The sequence below is a fragment of the Columba livia genome, chromosome 1, assembly GCF_036013475.1.
Source record: "Columba livia isolate bColLiv1 breed racing homer chromosome 1, bColLiv1.pat.W.v2, whole genome shotgun sequence".
Lineage (NCBI taxonomy): Eukaryota > Metazoa > Chordata > Aves > Columbiformes > Columbidae > Columba > Columba livia.
In genome coordinates this window covers 135,564,955-135,575,125 of record NC_088602.1, presented here as the reverse complement: position 1 = coordinate 135,575,125, position 10,171 = coordinate 135,564,955, and the positions used below count along the sequence as shown (strand labels likewise).

The 10,171-nt window shown below is 43.4% G+C and overlaps 1 protein-coding gene across 1 annotated transcript; it reads right to left on the bottom strand.

Annotated features, from left to right (window-relative positions):
- Positions 1-739: 739 nt before the first annotated feature.
- Positions 740-10,150, bottom strand: LOC102094366 (L-lactate dehydrogenase B chain-like). Its single transcript, XM_065032126.1, has 8 exons — positions 9,968-10,150; positions 8,904-9,035; positions 6,924-7,041; positions 6,291-6,464; positions 3,522-3,695; positions 2,815-2,932; positions 1,846-1,969; positions 740-1,093 (listed from the first exon to the last, which is right to left on the bottom strand). The coding sequence occupies exons 2-8, from the start codon at positions 9,027-9,029 to the stop codon at positions 926-928; spliced, it is 1,002 nt and encodes a 333-aa protein (XP_064888198.1). The 5' UTR covers positions 9,030-9,035; positions 9,968-10,150; the 3' UTR covers positions 740-925.
- Between the last annotated feature and the right edge of the window lie 21 nt (positions 10,151-10,171).

Here is a 10,171-nt window from a genome sequence, read left to right as displayed (position 1 = left end):
TTTGGTATTTGAGAGTCTTCATCAGGACTCTCTAGTGGTCCCTGGTGATCTTTGTAGCCTGGTGCCTCCCCGCAGCATCACCTTCTTGATCTACTTTCCTAAGCATGCATATTGTCATTTTGTGCTGCTACTTGCCAAAGCCATGTAGGTCTTTCTTCATTTTATGAAACATTCCGCTTTCCCAGCTTGCAAGGCAAAGACATCCGGCTTTGTCTCATGTCTAGTCTCTATAGAGCTATTGTTTCTCTATTAGGTTTCTGTTACATTATTTCTAGTCTTGCTACATTAGGCCTAGGGGTTTCTAGAATGTTTTTGTTCCTCTTATCACCAGTAACAGCCAAATAATTGAATCCAGGAGAGCAAAGGATCCACAGAACCATTTTTCTAGGCCAGTGGTTTACAGAATCTAAACACTGGCATTTTTGGCAGGTGACCCAGAGGTAAATCCCCATTCAATTTCCTCTACTCATCAGGTATAAAAATACAAACTACTATATCAGAAACACGTCTGGGAATCAACTACACTTAACTTCTGGATTTAAAATTAATCTATCCTGCAGAAAATGCTTTCAGTAAGACTGTGTTAATGAAATCCCACCACAGGCCATTCCTACATTATTTCTGAACTTTTTAAAGGACATGTGTGTCCACACTTCCATGTGGTCTGTGGCAAACATTAAAATAGAATGCCAGAGTAAGCTAATTTAAATACTGAAAATAAGTCACTAGGACAACAAAATATGCCTGAAAGTTGCTTTATTTGTTCATCAGGTTTGTGCGTTACAGTAAGCATAAGTTTAGCTAGGGTGAACAAAGCTCAGCCTGGAAGAGCATTAAATGTTAACCATAGAGATGTACAGTGAATAAACCCCACATTTGCATACAACACACTTTTTACCTGTTACTGGAATTTAACATTCATGAGTTACAGATCTTGGAGATCTTTCTGGATGTTCCACAGTGTCTCTGCGCTCTTCTTCAGCTGAGCCACCTCATCATCCTTCAGCTTCGGGTTGATGACACTGGTCAGTCCAGCAGCACTTAGGACAGAAGGAAGGCTCAAGAAGACATCATTCTCAACGCCATACATACCCTGCCACAAACAACAGAGATCATTCAGACATGAACCCATCACCCTACATATGCTTTTAGTTTGTACAGCAGGAACCTTCTGAGAGCAGAGCTCCAGACTATCATTTTGCAACCTGCAGAAATTTTTCAGGTGCTATGTCTTTGGAAAACAAAGAGTACAGAGCTGTTTCAGATTGGCAATATTAAGATGGCTGATTTCAGAAACCCCAGCCCCAAACACCTCACTTTTATTTAAATACAGCAAGTGGCTGACAAAATTCAAAGACAGGATTATGGCAAATCTTTTTTCCTACTACAGGGAGCAGCAAGTTCAGCCTGCTCAGAGTCCTTGCTGCACCAGCAGCACAGCTGGCACAGGCTGGATGCAGTCAGTTACACTAGCTATACAAAGGACACAACTCACTTCCCAGCACCTTTGCTAGCCAGCAGTTCATGGAATTGCAGCCAGACCTTCATGAAACTTGCAATTTTTGCACTGAAACTTCCTTTTAATGAATCTGCATGCCACACACAGCAAACTTCACACAAAGGTACTACAACATTGGGTACAGAGAACAATTTTCAGCTCCATACTAGCAAGAAGGGTACGCTAAGAGGTCAGACTAGAAAAAGTTGCAATAATAAGCTCCCATTTAAAATTCAAAGCAGTATTTTACAAAGCTTCGTTTGTTCAGCACCTTGCTAATTGAGACTACTTCTCTTTTCAGTAACAGCAAAATGAACCAGAGCATCCAATTAGCCACCACTTCTTACCTTTAAGAGTGTTGAGACTGAGTGAACCCGGTACAAGTTCTTCAGCATGGTCTCACAAAGGTCAGCAACACTAAGGCCAATAGCCCAGTTCGTGTATCCCTTAAGTTTGATTACCTCATAGGCACTAGAGAAACAGTGAAATACAGTTGCATTAAGATGTCTTCAAGACACTGTATGAATGCCAAGTCTTATGGTGAATGAATGCTTCCCCATGGAAAAAAAAAAAAATCCTCAACTCCTGTGATACATTACAATTTTTGGAATTAAAACAAAGTAAGAGTTATGTATTTCACCATTAAAGGCTAAAGATTGAAGTCTACATTATCCTATACCTACAATAAAGAAGCCCCAGTACTTGAAAAACAGCTTCCTAAGAACAGTTCTTAGTATTAAGCAGAAAAATCAACTCCTACACTGGAATGAGTTCTCTATTTCAGTCAGTGGCACAACTATTCTGAGTGCATTTGGAGTAGGTAAACAGTTAGAATCAAAACCATACGCTATCTACACACAAATCTGCACACAATTTGTACCAGCGTAGTCCTTATTTCACTAGCGTACAAGTGAATTAATGACATGTATGGCTACCTCTACATAAATTTTCCTAAATCCATGAACAAAGTTTTCCCCAAATCAACTCCAACACTCTGCTCACAGAAACCTACTACCTTTCTCTAGAGTCCTGCACCTTCTGAACTAACTTAACCATTTAAGAAGCTACTTGTGAGAAAACAAGTACACACAGCTGTAACGCTGCAGTACTGAAGTGTGTATGTTACACAGTAAGTTGTCTCACTGCAGGATAATAAAGCTTACGACCTGAAACCCTGCATTTCTGTGTTTAAACCACTAGTGGCACTTACTCATGCAACCCTCTAAACTCAAGGGCATGAATCTGCAGCAGAGTGGAACTGCAGCGTGCAGACTGGCTATTTTCAGCATCACATATATCCACCTTATTCACTGTACCTGTCAACCACTTGCTTGTGGACTTCCTTCCAGTTCTCACTGTCTTTGTCAGTTCCCATGGCAGGATTCAGCTCCTTGAGAGGAACACCTGCCACATTAACTCCGCTCCAGACAGCCACTGCAACAGAGAGAGAACTTCAGGTTCAATATCACTTTCTGACGACGACTCTTTATGTCTAAGTGGAAATGCATAAACTGAGTTAAGAAAAATAACCATCATTGATGTCAAAAGCTTTTAAGACCATCTTCTCTTAAATTTCATGGAGGAAAGTCACAAAATAAGGTAAGGGATGATTTTGATAGCCTGAAACTTGATCACTAGCTTTTTCCTACTACTTGCAACAAGCTCTACCATTGACCTAACGAGAGCTAATACTGCTTTCAAAAGAGAACTATGCTAGAGACGATGTTATGGTACTTCAAAAAATGAGAAAAAACAGAAGTAGCATACCATTCCATTTAGGACACAACTTTATCAAAATTGGCCTTTTCAGTTCAGGATTTAATCATACAACCATAATCACTTGTATTAAAAATGTGTAGGTAGACTTCCTGGACTTGCCTCAACTCCAGTCTCCATAAAAATACAACAAGGTGCTGGTTAGTCATGCTCAGCTGCATCTGTTTTTTCAGAATTTTGTAACACCCCTTAGGCCTCAACTTCCAACACTGGACTGCTTATTCCCAAGAAGGTCAGAACTGCTCACCACTAGAATCACCATGTTCTCCCAGGATCCAGCCATGGCAGCTATCTGGGTGGATACCAAGTCTCTCAGACATCAGGTAGCGAAATCTGGCTGTGTCCAGATTGCAGCCGCTTCCAATCACACGGTGTTTTGGCAGGCCACTCAGCTTCCATGTCACATAAGTTAATATATCCACTGCAAAGAAGAACATGCAGAGTAAATTAAACCCTTCGCATCACCCAAGAATGCTCCAACAATTACTTTGCTGCCATCTGTCAGAGGGCTCACCACAGATGGGCTCATTGGTCACAGTATTTTAGGTCTGACTTCTTAAAATTTAGCATATGTCTAGCTACTATTAAAAAAAAAATTGAGGAAAGTCTTCAGAGATTGGGATTCTACCAGTCAGAGTTGTAGGTACTTCTTTGTCACAGCTAAATCCCTCGAGCATCCAGAATTGGGACCAAACTATTCATATAGCTAGAACATTCAAGCAGTTTCCTGAAGTAATGTTACCTTCTACTTCACTGTAAGAGGTAAAGCAATTGAAAACAAAACATGTGTGAGATTTACATACTGTTTCTACTTGTTAACTACTTCAGGTTCGTTTCCTAGACAGATTTGTGCATTAAGCAGTTTCTGCACTAACTCTGCAGCATGAAAAGCCAGATAAGCTCTATGCTTTGGCTGAATGTGGCTCTAAAAATACAGTTTTATTAAAAATCAAACCCAGGTTGGGGCAGAGAGAGAAGTATGTGAGCAGACAGAAAATCTCCCATCCAAAGGAACAATAATAGACAGGCTGCAATAATTAATTATGGCTCCAAAACTCTCAAAAGCCAGCCAGTTCTCAGGAGGGAATATATTTCTCTCTACAGATCTGAAACAAACCATTTGCTCTACTAAGGCACAAAAAGTACATCACCACCTTCCAAAGAGCCCACAGTAAATTCCACTATCTAAGACTAGTGGACAAAATTGCACACATTGAGAAAACAAAGCATTATAAAAGTACTTCTGAAAAAGCAATATGCAATACTCCTCCTGCAGCTTCTCTACCAGAGAGAAGTCTATTGTTTGAATTCAGCCATGCTAGAACAGGAACAATTTCACCTTTGACTTGCATTTTTAGATAAGTGTTCAAAATTGCTCCAAGTTATTGTACTTGCACAGTTGCCACTTGCTCACTATACGAATCTTCAGTAGTACTAGTACAGTCTTATTAAAAATCAAACCAAGGTTGTGGCAGAGAGAGCAGTATGTGAGCAGACAGAAAAACTCCCATCCAAAGGAACAATAATAAACAGGCTGCAATAATTAATTATGGCTCCAAAACTCTCAAAAGCCAGCCAGTTCTCAGGAGGGAGCTAAGGCACCAAAAACATGTCACCCCAGTACAGGTCACATCCTGCTGGTACAAATGGCATGTTCGTCAAGCACAGTTACCCCACAGCTTCAGCTGATGAGTTCCTGCCAGGACCAGAGCGATCTGTACAGGCTACTGATTACCTCTGTATGAAGCAACTACATCTGCTCTGAATAATTTGGCTTTCCAGTGAGAGGCTGAGACACACACCCACGCCTTCCAAGTGCTGCTTTGTCATCTCATTGTCTTCCTACAGCAGGGCTTTCTACTCAGGACAGGCTGCGGACAGTGCTATTTGAACCAGAGCCCAGACAGATCCAGGCGAGTGTCACAGGGAAGGACATCAAGGTCACAAACCAACACACATGCAGCAAACACCCCAAGGTCCCTTCTAAAGGGCTTACAGTAACTTCCACTCTTTAAGACTAGTGGACAAAATTGCACACATTGAGAAAACAAAGCATTATAAAAGTTCTTCTGAAAAAGCAACATGCTGTAGTCGTCCTGCAGCTGCTCTACCGGAGAGATGTCTATTGTTTGAATTCAGCCCTGCGAGAACAGGAACAATTTCACCTTTGACTTGCATTTTTAGATAAGTGTTCAAAATTGCTCCAAGTTATTGTACTTGCACAGTTGCCACTTGCTCACTATACGAATCTTCAGTAGTACTAGTTGTACACCTAACTATTCAACCACCAGCCAAGTTGACAGCTTTATATGCACTGTTTTGACTCTGCCAAGTTACCTTTAAAAAAACAAACAAGCAGTGTCACTTCATTGCCAGTGTTCTATAGTAATGGCTTTGCTCAGATGCTGAATCAGGCAAAGACAGCCCTACAGAGACCTCCTACAGAGCATATCAGCATAAGCATCCAAATATCCAAGCTGTTCCATGCAATGAGATGCTTGCAAGGGAGCACACAAATATGTGTCATCAGTTACAGCAAAGTCTTTTGTGATCCAAGTGAACTAGGTAGCGCAGTTAGCCTTCCACAAGATTCAGCACACAAATACTTTTTCCTGAAAATATAGACAAGACTATAGGGCAAGTTCTGCATCCCCCCAAAATAGCCACATCACATCTAAACACAAAAGTCATGATTTACAAGCAACTTAAGAGCAAAGTAGATGTCTCCTTTAGAGGTAAAGGTTTTAAAGTACCCGCTGCTTAAGCCTAGATATGTGAAGAAGTGAAATATTTACCATGAGGCATGCTTTTGTAATATGGACACCATAAGAAGCTCTGAAAATAGACAGCAGCAGAAAATACAGAATTTTGGTTGCATTCAACTGCTAGCAGCTAGATGGCAGATGTCCACACAGACAACACTATTCACTTTCAGTATTCCATTGGTATTTGAGATTTCTAAACCAAAACACTAGTTCTCTAACAAATAGTAGTTGTCAATAAAAGACTGTCTTACCTGGATTGGAAACCACCAGGATGGTGCAGTTGGGGCTATACTTTACAATCTGAGGAATGATGAATTTGAAGACGTTCACGTTCCTCTGAACCAGGTTGAGACGACTCTCGCCCTCTTGCTGACGAACTCCTGCAGTTACTACCACAATCTTGGAGTTGGCTGTGACAGCATAGTCTGCAACACAAGACAGGGAATGTTTTTAAAATAGACACCACTCATTTCAACAGCATTGTGTTCATATAGCTATTATGGGTAGTTTCTCCACTGCACATACATTCAAACCAATGAAACATGGAGACATCAAGATTAAAGCCAGCACCATCTCTAACATTGTCCTGATATAGCAAGACGTGGGTCTTGAGAGTGCATTCAACCCCTCTGAATCTCATTTCCACTATCCATAAAATAACATTTCTTCTAAAAAGAGATGCTAGAGTTTCATTCAGTTAAGAGTCACCCCCATTGTTATAGTGTTCATATGAACTCTCAACCCAGTTCATCAGCTTTAGCTTTTCAACGCCAAATTCTTGGAGTTTTTGTGATTACCCAACTAAGAACTCTCCTGTTATGCAAATTCAGAATATCAGGACTAAATTTAAAAAAAAAAAAAAAACAAAACAAAAAACACTACACCTTTGTCTGCCACAATCTTGTGAGTGTGAAGGAACAAGCTCCCATGCTGTAGATCCATCATTTCCCCTTTCAGTTTGTCTTCCAAAACATCAACCAGAGCAAGCTCATCACAAAGACCCTGAAGAAAATAAAATTTGAAGCTTTCAACGGAGTACACTATTAGTAGCAATTAACTTGCACTTTAGATCTACCCCTGATTTCTCCTGTACTGCATTTTGAAGGAAAATGTACACATCCAATAGTATCTCTTCTCCAAAGGTTAACTAGTAGGACATGACTGTCTTGGTGTTGTGAGGCATCTTGGAGTAAAGTCAGAGGTGAGTTCAGTACAGGTTCATAGACTTGTTCAGATTTTGTGTGCAAAGCTAAGCCTTGCCCTGTAAGACACTTCAGGATTCAGTTATTTCCTTAGGGAAAAAGTTGTATCTCTCAGAGTTTTAACAATCCCCCTAAATATATCCAGCAAAAAATAGACCTAATTTTAATATTTAAATACCTAATACATCACATAATTATCAAGGAAGCATTCTCTTGTAACACAACTTCGACCAATTCACTTCACCAAAAAATCTCAGAATGGGAACAGACTGTTTTTCCTCAATACTAAAATAGTAGCAAGAGAAAACAAGTTCTTTACCCAACTCTTCACTACTAGAGCAACTACATAATATTTACTTTACAGAACAGATTTAGCCACGTAGACTCCAGTAAGGCCTTTTACACTGTATCCCACAGCATTCTCCTGGAGAAGCTGGCAGCTCATGGCCTGGGTGGGTGTACTCTTCAGTGGATAAAGAACTGGCTGGATGGCCTGGCCCAAAAAATTGAGGCAAACAGAGCCAAATCCAGTTGGCAGCCGGTCATGACTGGTGTTCCCCAGGCCTCAGTATTCAGGCCAGCCTTTATCAATGGTGTGGATGAGGGGATTGAGTGCACCCTGTTACTTTCACATCAGTACTTAGTTTCATTGGGGCCTTCTCTTACTCAAGTTTTTCCTTGCTCACAAGGCTCATGAATATCAGCAAGGGAAAGCCCTTAATTTTTTAATGATTAAAACTCCAGTACTTTAAAACATGCATCCTCAAGGCAATAGGCATAGCAATGATCATCTCCAAAAGCAAGATTTTTGATCTCACTATGACCTACTTAAGATCTGCACCTGCAACCAGATATTATCTGCTTATGCCTTCTTTTTAAAAAAGATCTGCAACTCCCCATTGTCTTTCCAAAAACAGCATCAGAAGAATCAAATTTAACTCATTCACAATAGTCTCTAAAAGCAAAGTGCGAAGTACAAGAGCTACTGATTGCATAATAAGCCTTCACTTTGCTCAAAGACTGCAACATGAGATTTGCCAAAATAACCCAGAAACCAGTAACAGGAAAAGTCAAAATAACCTGTAACGCCAGCCCTGTATTTTTAGTTTTTAGAAAACTCGCTAAAACCTGTCTGGAAACAAAGTCATATAACCATACTGCTAAAGGGGATAGCAGTATTTTCACTTATTACAGCACACATGCATTATAAGAGTCAAATGCAAACATGCACAGTTCTGATTCCTACCCCACATTTCACATGGATTTCTGCTGTTCACATTCTTTGCTAGGTGGGGGAGCTCTGATGGGCAAACTCCAGCTTTGTTGTGCAAAAATAAAAAAAAATAACAAAACCAAGAAGAGCCTGGCAGTGGCAGCAGAGCCACTGCTTACTATATTTCCCAGCAGCCTGCAAAATAGCTCTAATTAAAGAGAGATTTATCACTAAGCACTGATGGAAAGGTGAGAGAACAAGGAGAAACTGAATGAGGAAGCCAGCCCTGCATGAACAGTGTAGGTCATTGCTTGCTTGCACAGAATGCAAATGATTCATCTGTGCATTCCTGAACTAACCTACTGAAGTTCACACCATTTGCTAGGACAAACAGGCTATGCAGCAAATTACAGCAGCGGGAATATTAACACCATGTCCTTGAGCCATACCTTTCCAAGGACGCTGATAGCACAGGCCATCCCAACCTGTCCAACCCCCACAATAGTTATCTTGTTGTTTGGGACTGTGATTCCCGCAGCAATGGGGGTCATCAGCTTCTCCTTGAGAGTAGCCATCGTGTTCTGCAAAGATAGACAGAATGATTTGGTTGAAATCAGGCTAGTGTGAATCAAAATGTGCACACTGAAACTCAGAGGTCACCTACCACAGATGGGAACTTATTGATGGAAGGGCTGCAGTTGCTGCCGAGGGCAGTTCATAGAAGGCAGCACAGGGGCATGCTGCCCTTGCTCACAGGGCTCCTTCCACCCCACCAGTTACCAGCCACAGGGCTCTGCCTCCTGGCATTCGCTGATGCCCAGCGAGAGGCCAAATGGGTGCAGAGATTATTTTGGCAGCACGTAACTGAAGACCCTTCTGTTTGCAGTTTCCAGAGCCTCCCTGCAGAAGGCAGAAACACCTTCTGCGTTAATGGCTCTTTGGCATTCACCTTCCTTCTGAGCGCCCATCAGGCCTCCGGGCTGGAGAACTGGTAGCCAAGCCACCAACCAGTTTGGGAGCAGTGAGCCTGCTGGGGCTTCCCCGGCTCGTGTCCATTCGGCCCCGAAGCTCCCCTCGCTCACCCCACGGAGCCCTGCGCGCTGCCCCCGACCTTCCCCTTCCCGCACATCCCTCCCTCCCTCCCCTCCAAGCCGGCAGTTCCGCCCCCACCGCGGCAGCCGCAGACCGGACGGGGCCGCCACACGGAGCACGAGGTCCCGCAGCGGGTGTTTGCGCAGGGCCGGGGGCAGAGCCAGGAGCCGCCGTCCCAGACGAACCCGCAGGAACCGCATCCCGGCTCCGGCCACCGGCCTGCGCATCCCCCCGCTGCCGGGACCGACCTCCAACGCCCCCCGCCCCAGACACCATCCGACCGCCCCGCAGGGATGCTCGGCCCCGGGGGATGGCGTCCAGCCCGGGGAAGGATGGACTGGGCGACCCTCCAGCATCCGCCATCCCCCAGACGAGACCCGAATCCCCCCGCCGACGCCAGCTCCGCTCTCCCTCTACCTACCAATAAGGTTGAAAGCGGAGAGAGGCGAGTGAAGGACGGCCGATACTGTTCGGGACTCCAGCAATGAGGGCTGCGCAGCGGAAGGGGCGGGCCCCGCGGGCAGGGCCGGGCCTGGCCGCCCCCCGCCGCGTTCTCCTGGGCGTTCCCCGGCTACACGCGGGAGGTGGCGGTCACTGCACTCAGTCCCCGCCAAGGACGGAGACT

Bases quoted from the DNA above. Each gene is read 5' to 3' on its own strand.
- LOC102094366 (XM_065032126.1), bottom strand. From the start codon at position 9,029: ATGGCTACTCTCAAGGAGAAGCTGATGACCCCCATTGCTGCGGGAATC. The intron at 6,465-6,923 runs GTGTAGTGTTTT...CTTGTGTTGCAG, and splicing joins CAAGATTGTGGCAGACAAAG to ACTATGCTGTCACAGCCAAC. The intron at 1,970-2,814 runs GTACAGTGAATA...CTGTTTCTCTAG, and splicing joins CACAAGCAAGTGGTTGACAG to TGCCTATGAGGTAATCAAAC.